This window comes from Babylonia areolata, chromosome 10 (genome assembly GCF_041734735.1).
Source record: "Babylonia areolata isolate BAREFJ2019XMU chromosome 10, ASM4173473v1, whole genome shotgun sequence".
NCBI classification, from domain to species: domain Eukaryota; kingdom Metazoa; phylum Mollusca; class Gastropoda; order Neogastropoda; family Buccinidae; genus Babylonia; species Babylonia areolata.
In genome coordinates, this window is record NC_134885.1 from 18,202,470 (window position 1) to 18,227,023 (window position 24,554).

Genomic DNA, 24,554 nt, shown 5'->3' on the forward strand with positions numbered 1-24,554 from the left:
CTCAGATTGACAGTCCAACGCTTTAAGCACTCGGCCATTGCGCCCGTCTAAACAACAACAACAACAACAAAAATAAAAAATAAAAAACCCACAACCGCCCCCACCCCCCTCCCCCCAAAAAAAAACACCAAAACAAAACAACAACCCACATCTGATTTGATCGCCGTGTGTGCAAGGTGAAAGAGCGAGCGCACGCACTGGGATTGTGTTAGAAGAACGGTCAGCCAGTGTAGAATGGGCAGTTTCTGTCTCAATAAATTGTTTGCCTGTTTTGTGAGCGTACTCTGTTTATTTATTTATTTGTTTATCTATTTATCCATTTATTTATTTATCCATTTATTCATTCAATCATTTATTTATTCATTTATCTTAAAAAAAAATTTTTTTGACCGTTTATTTTCTGCTTGTTCGTGCATTTCGTTTCCCTTCATATTCAAGCTGCTTCCTTTTTTTCGCAGGAGCCGGAGGCATATGGAAAAAAAAAATGTTGTCTTTGTCTGTCTGTCTGTCTGTCTCCCCTAATCCAGCACCTCACCTCCACCTCTCAGCACTGTCAAACCCCGTCCCGAGGCACAGTAATAAACCACAGTCGTTTTCTCCACGGCCCCCATCATCATCCTCACCACACCCATCCCTCAGCATCCGTTGGCTTGTAACAACTGTTCTCCCCCCCTCCCCACCCTACCCACCTTCCATTTCCTCTACGTCCACGTGTCCCCCCTCATCCCCTCCCCTCCTCACCCAGTGTGTGTGTGTGTTGGGGGTTAGGGGGCGGATGGGATGAGATGAAAGCGCGTGATGACAGTGTGTGACTGTTGACCTTTCCCCCCTGTGGCTGTGTTGACCCCGCCCTGTCCTGTGGTCTGACCTCTCCCACGGCCCAGCCTTTGATGACCCCTCCCCCTTTCCTGCCTTTCCCCTCCCTTCCCCCTCTTTCCCCCCTCCCTCCCTCCTTCCTCCCTCTTCCAAAACCCCCATCTTGTCCTCCTACCTTGCCCTAAAAAAGAAAAAAAAATTTTTTTTAGGGCGCCTCTGATGAAATTGAAATAGTGAAAATATGGAAAGTGTGTGTGTGTGTGTGTGTGTGTGTGTGTGTGTGTGTGTGTGTGTGTGTGTTCGATGCTAACACTGATAGAACTGTATTGGATGTCACTGTGCATCGTTTCAGATGCCGATCGGCAGCGTGCAGTCTTCACCAGGAAGAGAAGTGGGTGTAGCCCAGACGTTCCCCACAGTCTGTGTGATCAGCTGAGCAGTGTCTGTCTTCACATGCTGCACCGTGACGTCCACCAGCACAGATCCACATGCACGTCGAGTTCCTTGAGCAGTGTGTTTGATGATGAACACAGAGCGCGGTGATACCCTGACCATGCATGACGACCCCTGACCCAGGGTCAGTGAATTGAGGATAGACACTTTCTGTCCACAGCACTGTCTGAGGACTACCTCGTTTCAGCTGTAAACCAGCCACCTTCCACAGTGTCCGCTCTTCGGACAGTGCAAAAAGTGTTCATGTGCACGACAGTTTAGTTAGTCGTACAAGCGACGCAGCCGTACGCAGCCGCGACCAGAGACCTGGAGCTGTTTTGATGCCTTGTTTAGCGAGCGTCAGGTGCCGGTAGAGCCTCAGCACGCAGGGAGTGTCGGACACCACAGTCCCCGGAGCCATCAGTACAGTGTCGTGGTCAGGATGCTGAAGGCCATGGGCAGCCCCAGACCCCTGCTGCCGGCTCTGCTGACGCTGGCCCTGGTGGTCGGCCTGTGCCGGGGCAGCGTGTCGCGGTGTCCGGATGGTCAATTCCGCCAGCCGCACAGTGCGCGATGCCAGGCGTGCAGCACGTGCCCCGTCAACCAGATCATCCGCAGGCCCTGCCGCCAGGACAGCAACACGCTGTGCGGGCCCTTTTCCGAGTTCCACGAGTTCCACCAGGCCCCCAGACCCAGCCTGGAGGTGGGGGACCTCCCTTTGCCCGGGGACGAGGAGGGGGTGGGGATGGGGGTGGGGGTGGCCGACACCCGGGGAACCAGTGACAACCGGAGCAAGAAGGTTTCTGACCGGGGGGACGTTGTGAGGGAGGGGGGCCAGCTGGCCAAACAGCAGCGGGGGAACGGCCCAAAGGGGCAGCAGGGGCAGCAGCAGAAAGGCGACAAGGCTCCGCCCCGCACCTCTGCCCACCTGGGGAGGGCGGGGAGAACGGGGGTTGGGGAGAGAACCCCCCCGGGGAAGAGTCTTCCCGAGGCCCCCAGCCTGCAGGACCCAGGGGACGGGCAGCAGTGGAAGGTGCTGTCCCTGGCCCTCATCGTCGTGCTGTGTGTCGTCTGCATCTTCCTCATCGTCTTCGTCTTCGTCATCTGCTACATGCGCTCCCGCCGCGCGCACCTCAAGCAGGTGCTTTACAGTGGCGGTCAGTGCTGGGCATGGCTCTCTGTCTGTCTGTCTGTCTGTCTGTCTGTCTCTGACCAGACTCATTTGTGTCTTTCTCTGTGTCAGCTTAATTTTTTTGACTCACTTATGTAAACAAAGTGAGTGTGTTTTAACCCGGTGTTCGGTTGTCTGTGTGTGTGTGTGTGTGTGTGTGTGTGTGTCCGTGGTAAACTTTAACATTGACATTTTCTCTGCAAATACTTTGTCAGTTGACACCAAATTAGGCATAAAAATAGGAAAAATTCAGTTCTTTCCAGTCATCTTGTTTAAAACAATATTGCACCTCTGGGATAGGCACACAAAAAAGAAAAAAAAAAGTAAAAAAAAAAAAAAAAAATTATATGCAAACTGCATTTACTGTTATATTTATATTTTTTGTATTCTCTAAACTTTGATCTGATATTCTGACCCAACAACAAGAGCAGTCATTATTATCATTTTTTGTTCAAACAGGAACTTCTTTTGCTAAGCATGGAAGTTTTATTTATTTTGCAAACGTTTTGGTGCAGATAGTAAAAAAGGGAAATTACTCTGTAATTAATGCTAGGGGACTTAATTCGCTTAAGCTGATCTTTCTCATCTTAAACATTACATTTTGAAATTATACACAATACATAAAAAGCTTGGATTTTTTTTCAGTGTATCACAAGTGAGTCTTGAAGGCCTTGCCTCTCTTGTTTTTTTTTTTGCATTTCATTTAATCTGGGCGCGTCTGTTTGGCGCTGGGCCTGTGTGGCAAACGCGAGCACGTTTGTACGTGTGTGTGTGTGTGTGTGTGTGTGTGTGAGGGGGTAGGTGGGAGAGAAGGGAGTGTTAGAGAGAGGGAGTGAGTGAGTGAGAGAGAGAGAGAGAGAGAGAGAGTGTGTGTGTGTGTGTGTGCGGATTTTCGCTCGCGCATTAAAATATTGTTCAAACTGAATCGTTATTAATTTTTATTATTTTTATTGTTGTTTTGTTCGTGGCCCACTTCTCTGTCATGGGCAGGCGGCACAACAAACTCTGTCATGGGCAGGCGGCACAACAAACTCTGTCATGGGCAGGCGGCACAACAAACTCTGTCATGGGCAGGCAGCACAACAAACTCTGTCATGGGCAGGCGGCACAACAAACTCTGTCATGGGCAGGCGGCACAACAAACTCTGTCATGGGCAGGCAACAAACTCTGTCATGGGCAGGCGGCACAACAAACTCTGTCATGGGCAGGCAACAAACTCTGTCATGGGCAGGCGGCACAACAAACTCTGTCATGGGCAGGCGGCACAACAAACTCTGTCATGGGCAGGCGGCACAACAAACACACCATTGTCGTTGTCCTTGTCTTTCTTCATGTGTCTGTTTTTCTGTCTCTCCCTGTCACGAAGTGTGTTGGTTGGACTGGAGTCAGGGGCACAAAAAAAAAGAGAAAAAAAAGAAGAAAACAAAAGAAAAAAAGGAAGAAAAAAGCAAAACGCAATATTTCCCAGTTTCAGTTTCAGTAGCTCAAGGAAGCGTCACTGCGTTCGGACAAATCCATATACGCTATACCACATCTGCCAAGCAGATGCCTGACCAGCAGCGTAACCCAACGCGCTTAGTTAGGCCTTGAGAAAAAAAGGTGAATAGATAAATACATAAAAAAGAACTACTACTAATAATAATATGTATAAGGCGCAAAAACTTGATGAAGTCAACTATAAGGGTACATAAATAAACAAATAATAATTTTTTTAAAAAGTAATAATAATAATAATAAAATAAATAAATAAAGACACCAATGATGATAAATAAGCAAATAAATGTAAAACATGCAGACACACATTCACACATACACACACATATGCATAACAGATATGCACCAAACATGTAATATTTCCCATTGTATGTATAATGTGCGTGTCTGACATGAAGTGTGTGTGTGCGTGTGTGTGTGTGTGTGTGTGCGCGCGCGCAAGAGCAATGGTTACATTTAATAAACACGCGAGAAAGAATTGATTAGACCCCTAAACACATTTTAATGGAAAATTGAGGAAGAAAAAAAGGTGGTGGTGGTGGTGTGTATGGATCTGCGTTGGGAGATGGGAGGGAGGGGAAGAGGTGTGATGGTGGGGGCTGGGTGGGGGGTAAGGCTGTGAGGAGGTAGTGGGGTGTATGAGAAACCACCCCCGACACCCCGAGTACCCTGAATACCCCGAAAAGTGGAGCGTGAGAAGCGGGGAGGGATCGGGGCCACGTAGGTGAAGGGAGAACAGGAACGGCGTTTGGTTGACCTCCCTTAATTTCCCCACACTGCCACATGTCGTGTCTCAAGGTGACAGGTCAGCTGTTAATGGACACACTGTGTGTAGCCACACATGTAGTCACTATGTAGGTCCCACACACTGTGTGTAGCCACACATGTAGTCACTATGTAGGTCCCACACACTGTATGTCACTGTGTGTAGCCACACATGTAGTCACTATGTAGGTCCCACACACTGTATGTCACTGTGTGTAGCCACACATGTAGTCACTATGTAGGTTCCACACACTGTGTGTAGCCACACATGTAGTCACTATGTAGGTCCCACACACTGTGTGTAGCCACACATGTAGTCACTATGTAGGTCCCACACACTGTATGTCACTGTGTGTAGCCACACATGTAGTCACTATGTAGGTTCCACACACTGTGTGTAGCCACACATGTAGTCACTATGTAGGTCCCACACACTGTATGTCACTGTGTGTAGCCACACATGTAGTCACTATGTAGGTTCCACACACTGTGTGTAGCCACACATGTAGTCACTATGTAGGTCCCACACACTGTGTGTAGCCACACATGTAGTCACTATGTAGGTCCCACACACTGTGTGTAGCCACACATGTAGTCACTATGTAGGTCCCACACACTGTGTGTAGCCACACATGTAGTCACTATACAGGACCCACACACTGTGTGTAGTCACACATGTAGTCACTATGTAGGTCCCACACACTGTGTGTAGCCACACATGTAGTCACTATGTAGGTCCCACACACTGTGTGTAGCCACACATGTAGTCACTATGTAGGTCCCACACACTGTGTGTAGCCACACATGTAGTCACTATGTAGGTTCCACACACTGTGTGTAGCCACACATGTAGTCACTATGTAGGTCCCACACACTGTGTGTAGCCACACATGTAGTCACTATGTAGGTCCCACACACTGTGTGTAGCCACACATGCAGTCACTATACAGGACCCACACACTGTATGTAGCCACACATGTAGTCACTATGTAGGTCCCACACACTGTGTGTAGCCACACATGCAGTCACTATGTAGGTTCCACACACTGTGTGTAGCCACACATGTAGTCACTATGTAGGTCCCACACACTGTGTGTAGTCACACATGTAGTCACTATACAGGACCCACACACTGTATGTAGCCACACATGTAGTCACTATACAGGGTCCACACACTGTGTGTAGCCACACATGTAGTCACTATACAGGGCCCACATACTGTATGTAGCCACACCTGTAGTCACTGTACAGGGCCCACACATTGTATGTAGCAACACCTGTAGTCACTATACAGGGCCCACACACTGTATGTAGCCACACATGTAGTCACTATACAGGGCCCACACAAGGTATATATTGCCTCAGATTCAACCCCTTGTACCCACGGTCTTTAGGACTAGACTTGGATGAAATTCATTTGTATATGTGTGTTTGTGTTGTGCGCGCCGCTGTGTGTGAGTGTGTGTGCGTGCGCATATGTTCGTGCGTGCGTGTGTGTATATGTGCGTGTGTATGTGTGTGAATGTGAGCAATAGTAAAACGTATACACATTTGTGTAAGTGGGTGGGTGGGGGTTGGGTGGAGTTTGTTGGAATGTGTGTATCAAAATGTATGTACATGAACGATGGTAAAACGTATGTGTGTGGGGGTGGGTGGGTGGGGGGGGGGGGGCAGGGGGGGGGCGTGTCTGTGTGAACGTGTTTGTGTGTTTGTAAGCGATGGTCAAAGTGTGTGTGTGTGTGTGTGTGTGTGCGAGAGAGAGAGAATGAATGAATGAATGAATCTTTATTTTCCAACGGTGAAGATATTAGCACTTTGGCCGACTTACACATCTGCCGTTGTTCTAAAAGACACACAAACATGTACGCATATAAATGTAGTTATACTGAATACTTAATTCATGTATAATGTACGAGTATAACACAGCGTCTTTCTTCTTCTTCTTCTGCGTTCGTGGGCTGCAACTCACACGTTAACTCGTATGTACACGAATGGGCTTTTTACGTGTATGACCGTTTTTACCCCGCCATGTAGGCAGCCATACTCCGTTTTCGGGGGTGTGCATGCTGGGTATGTTCTTGTTTCCATAACCCCACCGAACGCTGACATGGATTACAGGATCTTTAACGTGCGTATTTGATCTTCTGCTTGCATATACACACGAAGGGGGTTCAGGCACTAGCAGGTCTGCACATATGTTGACCTGGGAGATCACAAAAATCTCCACCCTTCACCCACCAGGCGTCGTCACCGTGATTCGAACCCGGGACCCTCAGATTGACAGTCCAACGCGTTAACCACTCGGCTATTGCGCCCGTCTAACACAGCGTCAAACTGAGAGACACAACATCGCTCACATTTGTACGGAACGGAAGCGAGTAACACACACACGCACGCACACACGCACACACACACACACTAACACACACACACACACACACACACACACACACACACACACACACACACCAAGGGAAAAACAACAAAACCCTAGCATGAATGCTACACATGAATGATTCAAGTGAAATAAACACAGAAAAGTAACGATAAAATTTTAAACACAGATGTAAGAGACATAAAAGACAGCAAATAAGGCGACGGGTAATAGGGATATGGACAGATAGACACATTATGTGAAAGACAGAGAGAGGGAGAGACAGAGGGGAGAGAGAGACAGAGAAAGACAGACAGACAGACAGACAGACAGAGATGTAAAGATATGTCAGTGTGGGGAAAAAAAAAATTGGGTGAAGGTGGTTCACAATTTGTAATACATGTAAGTATATAGAATCGTAGACGTGACCAGACTAGTGTTTGATTTCGTTTGTTTGTGTCCACTGTAAAGAGAAAATCTCTGAAAACAATATTCTATGGCGTGATACGTTATCAACTGATTGACGCATTCCGACATAGTTTGTAAGGATTGTCAGTGACAATATTATACCAGATTTTCGGTCTCGCTTTCGGCACGCATGTACTGTCCAAGTTTCTCTTTGAATGTTGTGGTGGAAAAGGGTTCTTTGAGGTGTTTGGGGAGATTGTTCCAGCAGTGCGTGCCGGAATATGCCAAACTCGATTTATAAAGGTCTATTCTTGGCTTGGGTAGAGTAAGAGTCGCATTTCGGGAGTTAGGGTTGCGAGTTTCATAGCAGATAATGGTTTGGTGTAGATAAGTAGGGCATTTACCGAATATAATTTTACGCATAAGTACGCACTTATTCATATTAGGTGCTTTGTCAAGGAAAGAGGTGCTGGCAGTTGATATTGATGACTGCGTGTGTTTCGTAAAACACCATTGAGGTGTTTTACAGCACGTCTGTGTACAGAATCTAGTCTTTTTTCTCTCTCTCTCTCTAGAGAGAGAGAGAGCTATGGTCATTGTGTGTGTGTGTGTGTGTGTCTGTGTCTGCGTCTGTGTGTGTGTGTGTGTGTGTGTGTGTGTGTGAACATCGATACTCTCCCGCAGCCACACACACAACGTCACTGTGACAGGCAGCACAAAGGCGACATGTCATGCACAACGTAGCAGGGGCCGTAACCTCCGTCTGAAGCATCGGCGTGAGAAAGTTGTACAGACTTTGAAGACTGCTCCTTTCACTGTGTCGTTAGCTGCGCTGTCAGTTGTGTGGCTGTTGCGCTTTTACGATCATTATCCGTGACAGACTTTGTTTGATGAGAGCCGCTGTCAATGAGGATTCCAAGGCTCCTTTGTTTGTCCAGTTTTTCCTAGCTTTTTTTCTTCTATTTTTCTTTTCCGAACTAAATTCTAACAATTCCTTTCACACGAAAACGTATTTGCATACACGAAGGAAACCAGAACACACAGTTCCGCATGTCGTGGCCTTCCGAAATGATGTGATATGTGTTCGACTTCCCAAGGCCAGTCAGTATTCATTTATGTTTCAAATTAAACTGCAACATTGTACAGTAATGAATAAACATGGATTTATATGTATCAAGCATACATACAAACCCGCATACATAATCATTTCCGTACATAAATGCGTACACAATACACAAACATACAGGATACATACACTCACTTGTATTCGAGTTTAATATTATCTTAATTTTAATATAAGAATGCGAGCGTTTGTGGAAGAAAGAACGGGTTGTAGTGTTTGGTTGCTGATCGGAGTTTTTCAACGATATCAGGGGTATTAAAAAATATTTCTCTCTATGTCTCTGTCTCTCCCCCCACCCTCTCACTCTGTGTATATATTCCTTTCTGTGTGTTCGAATCATGTGTCAGTCTGTCTCCCTCTCTCCCTCCCCATCTTTCCAATTCTCAGTAAATATTGCAATTCTTAGCTTTGCGTATGTACGTATTGAGAGAGAGAGAGAGAGAGAGAGAGAGAGAGAGATTAACATGATTATCTCTCTCTAATGACTCTCTCTCTCTCTAATTGACTATGGGGTCACGTTGTTAGTGACCAGTTGTGGGGTCACATTGCAGGCTGGGGTCACGTCAGCATGAAGTTGTCTGTGGGGTCACGTATTTTGTGCGTGTATAGGGTCACCTTTTTTTAAGCGTGGGTGGTCCATGTGACTCCCATTGTCTGTCGGGCCACAGACCCAGTATAGCTCAAAGTCAGAAGCCAGTCACCACGTGCCTGCGTGTGTAGGGGCGGGGGGAGGATGAAGAGGTGTTGGGGGGTGGGAGGGGGAGGACAAAAGAATTAAAGTCGCCTGTAAATGTGGCTGTCTCTGCGACCCCACTTTGTGTGCATGATGAGCGCGGAGAGCGGCGCTATTTTGGCCAGCTATTCGCGGTATTTATAGCGGGAGGGGGCTGGCACGGTGCCACAGAACAGTGCTGCAGGTCGCTGTGAGAAGGGGGGCACTCTGTGCTGCTACAGTACACCGCCAAGTGGCTGGGTCTGCCTCCTCTATGCTTCATTCCTCTCTCTCTCTCTCTCCCTCCATCCCTCTCTCTCCCCTGTCCCCCCTCTCCCTCCCTCTCTCCCTCTTTCTCTCTCTCTCCCTCCCTGTCTGTCTCTCCCTCCGGCCCCCCCCCCCTCTCTCTCGGTATGTTCTGTATTTGTCTGCCTATGTGTCTGTCTCTGCCTGTCTCTGTCTGCGTCTGTCTACACCTCCCGCATCACTTCTATGGTCCTCACCCCTTTCTACCCCTCCCCCACCCCACCCCCGCGACCACTCTCCCCCTTCCTGTACATGTTTATTTCTCTGTCCCACTCCCCCCACTCCCCACCCCTCCTTCCCCATTGTCTGTCTGAACCCAGTTCAGTGACGTGACCAGGTGGGCACTGTGTGATACGGCCAACAGTACAGCCAGACACAACTCGTCTCCCTTTTCTCTGCTGCAGGTAGGGTACGGGGGTTGGAGGTTGTGGAGAGGGTGAGGGATGGATGGCTGACTGGGAGAAGGGGGTGAGGCAGGATAGGTTGAGGTGGTTGTGGGTAGAGGGAGGGGTGTGGGTGGGGGGTATGGAGGGCGAGAGGGGGGTAGATGCGTTTGTCAGGCGGAGACAAGGTGTGACAGGTGAAGGTTTAAGATTATAGGTGGTTGGCACCACTTAATTTGGCAGTCTGCTATAGTGTGTGTGTGTGGCTGATTTCATGGTGTGTGTGTTTGTTTGTTTGTTGTGTGTGTGTGTGTGTGTCACGCACACACTGTCCCCACCTCGAAACAAACTTTTGTCACCTTTCCCCATAGTTCAGTCTGAAAACGATAGTCAGACACTGAAAAGGAATACATGTTATACGAAGTTAAAAAAAATAGTGGGTCGTGTTAGCCGCCCCACCCCCGACCCCACCACTTTCTTCTGCATTCGGTGTTCACTTCATGCTTGCTGTTTGACGACACCATTCCGTTCTGTTGCTGTAAATTTGAGCAGCAATATTGTGAACTGGTTAAATATGTTTCTGTTTTCTGAACGCCTCCGCCGGTTTTGAGGACAGAGCTGAACACTTCCCACTCCCCGTGGGGAATGGAGAGGGGGCAGGTGGGGGTTATCTCACTATAAATACCATCCCCACCTTCCGGAATTTCCGTGCTGGAAATTTCCCCTTTTTTCCCGTCACTCACTTTATTTCTGGCTTTTACTCTTCTTTTTTCGTCTCTTCCTTTTTTTTTTATATTCTGCATGGCTGGTCCACTCACCCCCCCCCCCCCCCAAGCCCCCCTTTGCGCCAAGGACGTGTTAGGCACCCATTGGCAATTTTTGATTTTGCATGCCTGTTATGAATATTTTTTGTGTAGGGTATATAATTATGTTTGTGTTCAAGTTCGATTAAAAGGAAAAAAAATCCTGTGGCGAAGCATTGACGGTTAAGGTCGGTCAGAGGCATGTCGTGAGTGCACTGATAGCACTGAACGTGTGCCTTATGTCCTTTTCCGGTTAGCTCCTTTTTTTCAAAGTATTTTTAATTCATTCAGTTTTTTTCTGCAGTACACAAAACTTAATATTCAACAACACGTCACATTAGATCAATGCATGAATAAAAAAAAATTGTAACAAGACATAGGACATTCATAGAAGAGGGACATAGGACATATATAGTGCATATTCTGCACACATTTTAATCACTGCCCTACATAACTGTACACTTCGTTTATATCTCGGTAACTATCACGAAGCCCTGTTGTGGCCTTGTGCTGTGGGCCAAAGTAACAAAGATAGGCAACTGGGCACACAGGCAGCATGAAGGAGGAGGAGGAAGCCAGTGTCTGATGGTCTGTGGGTGGCGGCAGTGTGTGTGTGTGTGTGTGTGTGTGTGTGTGTAGGGGGAGGTTCGGGGGAAAGAAGCTATGCAGGCCCTGTACTGCTTGGATGGCTACACATACACACAAACGCACGCACAAACACACACACACACACACACACACACACACACACATACACACGCACGCACACGCACGCACACACACGCGTGCGCGCGCACAAATACACACACACACACACACAGAAGAATCTTACTCCCCGTCCCCCCCATCCTTCCCCCGCTTATCTGTTGCCATGATAACGGTGCCAGAACGAATGCCGAGAGGGGCAAGGTGGGGGAGGGGGGGCGGGGGGCGAGAGGGAGTGAGGTGGGTAGACCAGAGAGGGAGGTGGGGGGGTCTGTGGGGAGTGAGGGTGAGGGGAGGTGGTGTTGTGAAACACTGCAGGTGGTACAGAGCGGGACATGGCTGCACACACATGGAACCCATTTTACCTGCATCGTACCACTTCCGTCCCCTCTCATATCAACTCCCTGCCGCCTCCACACACACACACACACACACACACACCGAGACACAACGTGCAGTTAGTTCTGGTTTGGTCGTGTACACACACACTCTCTCTCACACACACACCACGCACACACACACGCGCACACACACACACACACACACACACACACACACCACGACCTCCACTGCTGACGTCCGATCAGTCAATTTCAGTGTGTCAAGCAATCAATCAACGAGCTGTCCACCAGTACATGTGACCTGAAGCACTGTCAACTTTTTACTGCCCACTCTGTCGTCCACGCCAGGAAAATAAACACTTTGTACAGCATGAATCTTGTCTGCAGTGCACGTCGGTTTAAACCTGTCTTCTTATGACTTTTCCTATGCTTATGCGCGCGCGCGCGCGCGCGTGTGTGTGTGTGTGTATACGCGCATGCTTGTGTGAAGTTGTGTTTGAGAATTGGGACACGAGGAGGAGGGAAAAGAGATAGAATCTATTGCTTGTAATTGTTGTAAAGTTAATATCGTAATATGATTTGCTTGCCAAATTAAATGTATTTGGATATACGCTCCCGCGCGCGCGCGCATGTATGTGCATGTGTGCGTGCGTTTGCATGTGTGGGTGTGCGTGTGCGTGTGTCGTAAAATATAGGAATTGTGTTTAACTCTTTTTTTTCCCTTAAACGTTTATGCTGTTTATACATGTATGTTCAAAGCATTGTGCTCATGTGCGGCTTTGAATAGACACAAAAAGTTCCCATGTGAGGCATTGTTAAAGTGATTTGTGTTGTATTGTATTGTGTTATGTTGTATTATGTTGTTTTGTATTGTGCTATGTTGTATTGTGTTTTTTGTATTGTGCTATGTTGTGTTGTATTGTGCTATGTTGTGTTGCATTGTATCATGCTATGTTGTGTTCTATTGTATTGTATTGTGCTTTGTGTGTTGTGTTGTGTTATGTTGTGCTGTGTTGAAACCTAGTGTGCTGTGTTGTACTCATAAACGTAGCACTGTTGGGTGTTTCTCCATTCACGAGATGGTCTGACACTGGTTGTTTCTCCATGCATTGTGTGGTATGACACTGATTGCCGTTCTTCCATTCACGGTGTGGTCTGACACTGACGTCATCCCATTCACGGTGTGGTCTGACACTGACATCATCCCATTCACGGTGTGGTCTGACACTGACATCATCCCATTCACGGTGTGGTCTGACACTGACATCATCCCATTCATTGTGTGGTCTGACACTGACGTCACCCCATTCACGGTGTGGTCTGACACTGACATCATCCCATTCACGGTGTGGTCTGACACTGACATCATCCCATTCACGGTGTGGTCTGACACTGACATCATCCCATTCATTGTGTGGTCTGACACTGACGTCACCCCATTCATGGTGTGGTCTGACACTGATGTCACTCCGTTCATGGTGTGGTCTGACACTGATGTCACTCCGTTCTTGGTATGGTTTGACACTGACGTCACTCCATTCATGGTGTGGTCTGACACTGATGTCACTCCATTCATGGTGTGGTCTGACACTGACGTCACCCCATTCACGGTGTGGTCTGACACTGACATCATCCCATTCACGGTATGGTCTGACACTGACGTCACCCCATTCATGGTGTGGTCTGACACTGATGTCACTCCGTTCATGGTGTGGTCTGACACTGATGTCACTCCGTTCTTGGTATGGTTTGACACTGACGTCACTCCATTCATGGTGTGGTCTGACACTGATGTCACTCCATTCATGGTGTGGTCTGACACTGACGTCACTCCATTCATGGTATGGTTTGACACTGACGTCACTCCATTCATGGTGTGGTCTGACACTGATGTCACTCCATTCATGGTGTGGTCTGACACTGACGTCACCCCATTCACGGTGTGGTCTGACACTGACGTCACCCCATTCATGGTGTGGTCTGACACTGACGTCACCCCATTCATGGTGTGGTCTGACACTGACGTCACCCCCATTCATGGTGTGGTCTGACACTGACGTCACCCCATTCATGGTGTGGTCTGACACTGACGTCACCCCATTCACGGTGTGGTCTGACACTGACGTCACCCCATTCATGGTGTGGTCTGACACTGACGTCACCCCATTCACGGTGTGGTCTGACACTGACGTCACCCCATTCACGGTGTGGTCTGACACTGACGTCACCCCATTCATGGTGTGGTCTGACACTGACGTCACCCCATTCACGGTATGGTCTGACACTGACGTCACCCCATTCATGGTGTGGTCTGACACTGACGTCACCCCATTCATGGTGTGGTCTGACGGCGATGTTTTTCCATTCAAAAAATGGCCAAGCCCCCACAGGCTGCCTTCATTCCTCTCTCCCCGTGCCAGGCGAGATGGGATGTCTGGCATTCCGACACGGTGCACAGAATCCCACCCCTGCTGGCCCTCCTTCACAATCCACTAGCCACTGCCTCTCCCCCCCCCCTTCCCTTCACCCCCCTCACCCCCCCCCCCCCCCCCGCCCCACACACACCACCACCTCTCTGTCTCTCCATGAAGATAGCAGGAACATGTACTTGAACCGAAGAGTCCGGTAGGTACAGGCTCTTTGCTTGAGCGACAAGTGAAGAACTCTGCACCTCCCCGATTTCTGTATGTATTCAGAAAAAGCTAGGGATTTGACATACTGAACGATCCCACTGTGCCAACACCTTGACACAGCGATGGATACCCCCCCCCCCCCCCCGCCCCCGCCCCCCGAAAATGAAAAGGAAAAAAGTTAGACATTGCTACAAAAAATTAACAAACGTACAAAAAGGGAATAATGACACTTCCATTTAAAGAAAAAGTGAACAAATATAAAACATTACCAACTTTGTATAAAAAGAAAAGAAAGAAAAAAAATGTTTGTGTGTGTGTGTGTGTGTGTGTGTGTGTAGAGAGAGAGAGAGAGAGAGAGAGAGAGAGAGAGAGAGAGAAGTCGGGGAGGGGATAGAGGTTGGAGTGAAGTTCCATTCATTTTTTTTTCCTGGCGGTTCCTCACCGGATTTCCACAAAGAGTATACTCATCAAAAGAAGATCCACAAGTTACTGAGGAACGAGATAAAACCACCGTATGCAGATATAGATTATATTTATTTGTATCATTTTACTGTCATGATAACATGGCTTGACAGCTTCGCCACCTCGCAAACCCACCCCAGAGAGAGACAGACAGACAGACAGACAGACAGAGACGGGGGAGAGAGCAGACAGACAGAGAGGGGGGGAGGGACAGAGAGAGAGAGAGAAAGACAGACAGACAGACTAGACAGAGAGGGGGGAGAGAGACAGACAGACAGAGAGGGGGGGGAGAGACAGAGAGAGAGAGAGCGGAGAAGGAGGCAGGAAACGAGGGGCAGTGCACGTGAAGACATCAGCAAACAAGCGGGCGGCGGTGAAGTGAAGAGCCCAGGTCTAACTGGTTGAGATACCTGACCTTACCTGCACTACCCACCCCGCTCTGAGCCTGCCCCTCCCCCCTCCTCCACTTCCTCCACCTTCAGCGCTAACACCGACCTTTTACACTTGGCAATAGATGATACAGGAGAACACACATATACACGCATACGTACTCGCACGCACGCACACACACATTCATGTCTGTCTGTCTGTATTTATGTAGGTACGTATGTGTGTATGTATGTATATATGTATGTATGTAGGTAGATAGGTAGTAGGTAGGTAGGTATGTGTGTGTGTGTGTGTGTGTGTGTGTGTACGCCCGCTACTTAGAGATGAAGTTCTATAGTAAACGTTCTATGAACAACAAGCCACCAGAGATCGATTTGATCGGTGAGAAATGAAAAGAACGAACTGTTTTAATCTGTGAAAGACTCAAAGCAAATACATATGGAGTTGTTTTGTTGTTGTTGTTTTTTCTCGGTATTTTGCTGAATTTTGTAAAAGGAGAGAAATATTAGTCATTGTGTTTTTCGGCGCTTCACCTGCGCAAATAATGTACCAGTGTCGTGAACGTGTTGCGGGAAGTACTGCCTGGTTGTTGTAAACTGAAGGATCATTCACGGCGGACAGCTACCGGACGTTACGTCATCAAAATATGTCTTGCTCAAGTTTTTCTTGTTTGTTTTTGCATCACTCTTTTTGTTCGTATGATGTATGTAAAAGGTGCTTGTGTGTACTGTCTTAAAGCTCCCAGTGGGTACACGAAATATAAACTCCGTGCCTTGCCTTGCCTGGGAAGGTGTGAATGGGGCTTGTGGGGGGGGGGGGGGGGGGGGGGGGGGGGGGGGGGGGCTTGGTGCACGTGCGTGTAGGATGTGTAGACAGAGGGTCGTGTGCAGAGGCTGGTGCCTGGCGCCGTGTAGCTCAGACTGCAGATTGTGAGGACTGTACATGATGGACGGGGCTTCCTGTCGTCATTCCACAACGGGGCTGTCCTGTTTTATCCTATTGTAATGATGATGATAATGATGATAACAACAACAATAATGATAATGTTGATAATATTGATAATAATGATAATAAACATTTATATAGCGCCGGAACTTGAGCGGAGACAAATGAAAGGGCTGTTGACACCCAACTTGTACGCGCATGCGTAACAAAGGGAGGAAAGACAAAACTTCAAGACATGTGGAAAGAAGGCGAAAGAGACTATGGCTGGAGAAAAAAAAGGAAGGCGGGGGGTGGGGTGGGGTGGGGGGCAGTGGGGGGTAAAGGAGTTACTTTGAAAAGCCGTAGGGTTGGATTAATTGGATTGAAGGCCAGACCTGAAGGAGCTGAGAAAAGGAATAAGAGAAAGAAAGAGGGAGATTGTTCCAAGCAAGTGTCAGGTCCAGAGAAAGAGCGGCGACCAGCTGTGTTGAAATTGGGAACGCCGAAACCGAGCTTTTCTTTGCTGTGTTGTGGGTGGGATGGTGGTGGTGGAGGGTGGGGGGGACGATCGGGAAGCAGGGGGTTAGTTGTAGTGATGTGTGCGTTTCTTTTGTTTTGGTACTGTTTTCCTGTTTCCTTTGTGTTTTGGTACTGTTTTCCTGTTTCCTTTGTGTTTTGGTACTGTTTTCCTGTTTCCTTTGTGTTTTGGTACTGTTTTCCTGTTTCCTTTGTGTTTTGGTACTGTTTTCCTGTTTCCTTTGTGTTTTGGTACTGTTTTCCTTACACATTGCTTCTCCTGCTTTAATCCCCAATTAGAACTGGATGTAAAAAAAAAAAAAAAAGTAATTTTTTTTTCCATTTGTAACCCTCGTTCACAAAGGACGTGTCCTGTCTGCTGTCAACATTGTGGTGAGGGGCAGGGGGACACAGGGGGTGGTGAGTGTGTTGGGGGGGGGGGAGGGGACTGGGGGGGGGAGGGTAGGAGGAGTGCTGAGGACTGGATGCATTTGTTTGTTTTTAATAGGAAAGAAGCGGACCCACTACCGAAAAGAGCCGGGGGTTTTTGTTTGTTTTTGTTTTTTTTATCCTGCCCTTGTCCCTCCCCATACCGCCCCCCGCCCCCTCCTCACTCTTGTCTTCTGTCTAAGAGGCAATGGCTAATCCACGAATAGGCCAGCCGTATCCATGTCTCTGTTTGTGTCTGTCTGTGTCTGTCTGTCTGTCAGTCCCTCTGAGTCTATGTCTTTCTATATTTATGCCTTTCCCAGATTCCTTCCCTCCTCTCCTCATTGTCTGTCTCCTCCAGTCTCCCTCTCTCTCTCTTTCCATGTCTGCCCCCCCCCCCCCCCCCCCTGTCCCCCTCCATCATCACCGTTGTTTCCACACTTCTGTCATTGTTTCCAGTCGTACGTGTAGTTCCCAAGTCACTGCGACCTCTAACCCACCCCTCCAACCCACACTCCCGTGCCCCCACCCCCTCCTCTCTTTCCTCTTTCCACCTTCCGGTCTGTTCCTCTCGTGTGTTTGTTGTTTTGGGGGGTCTGTGCTCTTTGTGCTGTGTGTCTGTGCGTGCGTGCGTGCATGCGAGTGTGTCTGCGTGTATGTATGTGTGTATTTATGTATGTGTGTGTGTGAGTTCCCCAAAGCCGTCCATGACATGAGGGGGCAGGAGCAGGAGCAACAACAGGAGGCAGTGTGGGAGAACACCTCTCTCTCTCTGCCTGGCCGCCTGTGAGTCAACTGTGCAACACGTGGCACTCGTTCCTCGGCTGCCTGACGCCTGTCCCGATTTGTGCCACTCTGTGCCACTGCACCACTCCCTGCGCCACTCTGTGCCACTGCACCACCCTCTGCACCACTCTGTGCCACTGCACCACCCTCTACACCACTCTGTGCCACTGCACCACCCTCTACACCACTCTGTGCCACTGCACCACCCTCTACACCACTCTGTGCCACTGCACCACTCCCTGCACCACTCTGTGCCACTGCACCACCCCCTGCACCACTCTGTGCCACTGCACCACCCCCTGCACCACTCTGTGCCACTGCACCACCCTCTACACCACTCTGTGCCACTGCACCACCCTCTACACCACTCTGTGCCACTGCACCACGCCCTGCACCACTCTGTGCCACTGCACCACGCCCTGCACCACTCTGTGCCACTGCACCACCCTCTACACCACTCTGTGCCACTGCACCACCCTCTACACCACTCTGTGCCACTGCACCACCCTCTACACCACTCTGTGCCACTGCACCACGCCCTGCACCACTCTGTGCCACAGCACCACGCCCTGCACCACTCTGTGCCACTGCACCACGCCCTGCACCACAATGTCACTGCACCACGCCCTGCACCACTCTGTGCCACTGCACCACGCCTTGCACCACAATGTCACTGCACCACCCCTGCACCACTCTGTGCCACTGCACCACGCCTTGCACCACAATGTCACTGCACCACCCCTGCACCACTCTGTGCCACTGCACCACTCTGTCACTGCACCATCCCCTGCACAACTCCCTGCACCACTCTCTGTCACTGCACCAATCTGTGCACCATCCCCTGCACCACTCTGTAACTGCACCAATCCCTGCACCACTCCCTGCACCACTCTCTGTCACTGCACCAATCCCTGCACCATCCCCTGCACCACTCTCTGTCACTGCACCACTCCCTGCACCACTCTCTGTCACTGCACCAATCCCTGCACCACTCCCTGCACCATCCCCTGCACCACTCTCTGTCACTGCACCACTCACTGCACCACTCCCTGCACCACTCTCTGTCACTGCACCAATCCCTGCACCACTCCCTGCACCACTCTGTCACTGCACCACTCCCTGCACCACTCTCTGTCACTGCACCACTCACTGCACCACTCCCTGCACCACTCTCTGTCACTGCACCACTCCCTGCACCATCCCCTGCACCACTCTCTGTCACTGCACCACTCCCTGCACCATCCCCTGCACCACTCTCTGTCACTGCACCACTCCCTGCACCACTCCCTGCACCACTCCCTGCACCACTCTCTGTCACTGCACCACTCCCTGCACCATCCCCTGCACCACTCTCTGTCACTGCACCACTCCCTGCACCACTCCCTGCACCACTCTCTGTCACTGCACCACTCCCTGCACCATCCCCTGCACCACTCTCTGTCACTGCACCACTCCCTGCACCACTCTCTGTCACTGCACCACTCCCTGCACCACTCCCTGCACCACTCTGTCACTGCACCACTCCCTGCACCACTCACTGCACCACTCTCTGTCACTGCACCACTCCCTGCACCACTCTCTGTCACTGCACCACTCCCTGCACCACTCTGTCACTGCACCACTCCCTGCACCACTCTCTGTCACTGCACCGCTGTGTGGCCTGTTGAATGTAACAACTTGACAGATAAAGAGCTCGCGTTGGGGATTGGTTTAAGGGGGCGGGGGGGTGGGGGGGAGGAGAGGACAGGAGGGGGCCATGAGAGTGGGTGGGGGGAGGCGGGGAGACAGGGGGGGGGGGAGGCATGGAAAGAGGAGGGAGGAAGGAGGAAGCCAGTTTTATTTGGGGGTGGTGGGATGACGGGGGTGGGGGGTGAGAGGTTTGGGGGGAGTGGTGGTGCTGAGGAGGCATATGGGTGCCAGATACTGCAGGTCTTTTTGTTGTTTTTTCTCTTTCATCTCTTTTTCTTTTCTTTTTTTTTTTATCGCTCACAGAATCGGATCGTTGGGTTTTGCTGTTGTTGTTTTTTTTCGTTTCGTCGTGGTTCTGCTTGTGAGTCTTTCCTCCGGCTTTTTTCTTTGAGTTTCTTTCATTCATCTTTTTCTTTCTGTCTGTCTTTCTTTCTTTCTTGATCTTCTTCTTCGTCGTCGCCTTCTTCTTCTTCACTTCGGTGAACGATTGAAATTCTTTGTAGAAAGTAGAAATTCTTTGATTTTTTTCCTTTTTGTTTTGCTTTTTCGTTGTTGTTGCTGTCTTCAGGACCAAGCCTTCACTGCCGGCGGAGGCAGGGTGTGTGTTCTCTCCTCGCGTGTTTGTACACACGGTGTTCTTCTCTGACCATCATCTGTTCAGCTACCCTCTCGCTGTCTGTATGTCTGTCTCTCTTTGTCAGACACTTAATTAGCGTGAGCGCGCGCAAGCGTACGTAGGTACAGAGAGATTAGACGGACACACGCACGTACACACACTGACCACACACACACACACACACACACACACACACACACACACACACACACACACTGATACACGCATACACACCCAGTGACACACACGCAGTGACACACACACACATACACACACACACACACACACACACACACACACACACACACTAATACACGCATACACACCCAGTGACACACACGCAGTGACACACACACACATACACACACATACACACACACACACACACACACACACACACTAATACACGCATACACACGCAGTGACACACACACACACACACACACACACACACACACACATACTGACTCGCACACATACTGACACGCACGTACGCACACGCACGCACCCCCCCCCCTCGCCCCTCCCCTCCCCTCCCCCAACCACACACACACACACACACAAACACACACTACTGACGCATTTGGTGACCACAGCACTCCGTCACATTTTCTGCACTAAGATATCTGTATCTTTATCTCTATGTTTTTCTCTTCCGTGCGCCCCCCCTCCCCCATTCCCCCCCTCCGATGCATCCCCCTGCCCCTCAACCCCCCCCCCTCCCCCCCGGTGTGTTTGAAGTGCTTCTCTCTTCATCTCTCTCTCTCTTTGTTTCTCTGTGTGTCTCTCTCTGTGTCTCTGTCTCTCTATCTCTTTGTGTCTGTCTCTCTATCTGTCTCTGTCTGTCTGTCTGTCTGCCTGTCTGTGTGTTTGATGTGCTTCTCTCTTCATCTCTCTCTCTCTTTGTTTCTCTGTGTGTGTCTCTCTCTGTGTCTCTGTCTCTCTATCTCTTTGTGTCTGTCTCTCTATCTGTCTCTGTCTGTCTGTCTGTCTGCCTGTCTGTGTGTTTGAAGTGCTTCTCTCTTCATCTCTCTCTCTCTTTGTTTCTCTGTGTGTCTCTCTCTGTGTCTCTGTCTCTCTATCTCTTTGTGTCTGTCTGTCTGTCTCCTCTCCCTGTGTGTGTGTGTGTCTCGAAAAAGACAGGGGGAAGGGGGTGGGGGTTGGAGGGGGGAAGGAAGTACGAGAGTGGGGGAGGGAGAAGGAGGAAGGGGAGAGGGAGACGGAAGGAGTTAAGAAAGAAAGACAGTGTGTGTGTGTGTGTGTGTGTGTGTGTGTGCGCGCGTGCTGTCAGCACCAGTGTTTATAAGCAAGTGATGTTGTGTTTCAAAACATCTTCCATGTGGCCAAACCCTCTTTCCTCCCCTCCTGCTTCACTTGCTTTTACCATGTCTCTTTCTTTCTCCCTCCCTCTCTCCCCACTCACCCCCCCCCCCCCTCTCTCTCTGTCTCTGTCTGTCTGTCTGTCTGTCTGTCTCTGTCTGTCTGTCTCTCTCTCTCTCACTATTTTAGTTTAGTCAGAAAATTAGTTTTCTTCATCTTCACTTTCTTGTTCACTCTGATCAAAGTTTGTTTAATAATGTGCATGTGTACAACATGTGGGTAACCACATGCATGCCGGCCGGTGACCTTGCATTAAAAGTTGTGACTTCTGAGTTCTCTGTCTCGCTCTCCCCCTCCTCCCCTCCCCCTCAACCCCCCTCCCAACCTTCCCCCTCCTCACATACACACTCAGACAGACATGCAACATTTTACCTTTATGACCGTTTCTGCTTTCGGGTTGGGGGGGGGGGGGGTGCATGCTGGGTTATATGTTCTTGTTTTCATAACCCACCGAACGCTGACATGGATTACGAGATCTTAAACGTGCGTATTTGATCTTCTGCGTGCGTATACACACGAAGGGGGTTCAGGCACTAGCAGGTCTGCACATACGTTGACCTGGGAGATCGTAAAAATCTCCACCCTTTACCCACCAGGTGCCGTCACCGAGATTCGAATCCCGGACCCTCAGATTGAAAGTCCAACGCTTTAACCATTCGGCCTTAGCAGCATATTGACCTGTATCTGTGGTTGTTTCGTGACGTGTTTGGACCCACTATTTCAAGGTGTGTGTGTGTGTGTGTGTGTATGTGTGTGCGTGCGTGCGTGCGTGTGTGTGTGTGTGTGTGTGTGTTTGTGTGCGCGCGCGCGCGCGTGTGCGTGTGATCCCAGCATGTCCAGCAGTGTTGCCTGTCCTCAGCGTCCTGACGATAGTGCCGCGTCACTGTCAGCGATGATCATTGAAAAAAAAAGTTTAGTGTGCATGTCAATGGTAACGATGCTGCGCTGTGTTGCAGACAAGGGGGCCGGCCCCAGGACCCCCGCAGGACACAGACCCTGCCAGGCCATGCACTACGTCCCCGTCCTCACGCATGCGCAGGCCGCCCGAGCTGCCACTTCCGCTGGAGGAGGAGCCGTAGCAGCGACCCCTGGCGGACTGGTGGACTCGTCCTACCTGTACTCGGAGGAGTACGATGCGGACAACAGTGGCCAGACCATCTCCACCACCAAGTCCTCAGACTATGTCTACTTCAAGAGCCCCCACAACGGAAATCACGTCTATGACGTGTGAGCCCCCCCGCCCCCTCCCTCCTTTCTTGACCCCCACCCCTCCACTCCCCCAGTCTGTTCAGATTTCAGTGTTCGGTTAGCGAGGAGACGGAGACTGTGAGCAAATTACATATGTTACACTTCAATGTGATCGCGTGACGTTGAACTGAAAGTGGTGTATGTGAGAGAAGAAAGTACACGAAGAAACATGAAGCAACTTCTTCAGCGTACTCAGTGCCCCCACCCCCACCCCCCGGCCTCCCATCTACTCAATGCCCCCCATTCCCCCCTGTCCCCCCTCTCCTCCTCTACTGAGTATGCGGTCGGATTTTAGGTGTTTTTGATTTTTGTGTGTGCGTGATTGCGTTCATTTCTTTGCTTTTATCTGTTTTTTTCCCTAAATGACAGAAAAGGGGATTTTGTGACTAGTTGTTTTCACCACTCCCTACGCCCACAACAAGGGCAATATTTCTTTGTTTTTTTCCTCTTGCCATGTTTTCTTTTCGTTTGTGCTGTTGTTATTAATATTATTATAATGATGATGATGGTGGTGATGATGTTCATTTTTTTCCACTTTGAGCTACAAACAAAATGAATGGGAGCTTTTAAACTGCATATTATATTGGTGTATGATTGCATTCATTCCACGACCATGTTTGATCAGAAAAGCTCTGCCGCCATCTTCCACAGCCTGTGTTCAGGTGCCACGGGGGTCACGTGACATGGCTTCACGTGTCGCGGGGGGTCTGCCATAGCTGGTTGTCTTCTGCCAACAGTTTTGTGTGTTCACTGGTGGACAGGAAGTGCCGTCTGCAGCCTCCATTCATCAGCAAGCTGCCATCCATCCTTCTGTGTGTGATCAGCGATCCTCCCCCACTCCCACAGTCTGTGCATGTCATTATTCGTGCTGCCATTTTCCTCTGCTTGATTTCTCGTTCATGTAAAACGTATAACATGTGGTGGTGACGTCATGTCCGATCTTTCAGATTGCCCCTGTTTGCCGACTTGTTTGACCTGTGAGGCTGATTGAAATGCGACGTCATGTCCCCAGTGAATATGATGTCATGTTCCCAGTAAATAGGTATCAATGTTCCCAGTAAATATGATGCCATATTCCAAGCGAAGACGTCATGTTCCCAGTGAATATGTCATGTTCCAAGCGAATATGATGTCATGTCCCACCCGTGAATATGACGTCATGTTCCCCCAGTAGATATGACGTCATGTTCCCATTGACTAGATAACGATCTTGAGGTCATGTTCCAAGTAAATATGACGTCGTATTCTCGTTATTGATGACGCTAGATGAGAACGAACCACGTATGACGAGGTTCTGTGTCATTAGGGGAAGGTGCTGTTGGCTGGTGTTGTTGGAAACAAAACGGAACATATAAGAACTGAATCATTTTTCAGTTCAGTGTATGTGGTGGAGGTCAACTTCATACATATCTGACATGCACACACACGGTTCTTCATTCATTCGGGCCTCTGATTTGACACCAGTGGTGATGAGAGAGATGTGTAGTTGCACGCGCGCACGTGTGTGTGTGTGTGTGTGTGTGTGTGTGTGTGTGTGCACGCGCACCTGTTTTCTCTCTGTGTCTCTGTGTTTTGCACACCCGCGTGCATGCATGTTGAACTGTGTTCGGAGAATTATAGAACCCATCTACAGCAAAGCGGAAAGTT

At 49.5% G+C, this 24,554-nt stretch overlaps 1 protein-coding gene across 1 annotated transcript in view; it reads left to right on the forward strand.

Annotated features, from left to right (window-relative positions):
- The first annotated feature begins 1,551 nt into the window (after window positions 1–1,551).
- LOC143286846 (uncharacterized) overlaps window positions 1,552–24,554 on the forward strand; it is a 24,488-nt gene continuing 1,485 nt past the window's right edge. The window contains exons 1-2 of the mRNA XM_076594680.1: window positions 1,552–2,405; window positions 22,616–24,554. The exon at window positions 22,616–24,554 is cut by the window's right edge and continues 1,485 nt beyond it. Of these exons, the coding sequence (XP_076450795.1) occupies window positions 1,691–2,405; window positions 22,616–22,890 (990 nt within the window). The 5' untranslated portion in view covers window positions 1,552–1,690 and the 3' untranslated portion in view covers window positions 22,891–24,554. The remainder of the gene's footprint in view (window positions 2,406–22,615) is intronic.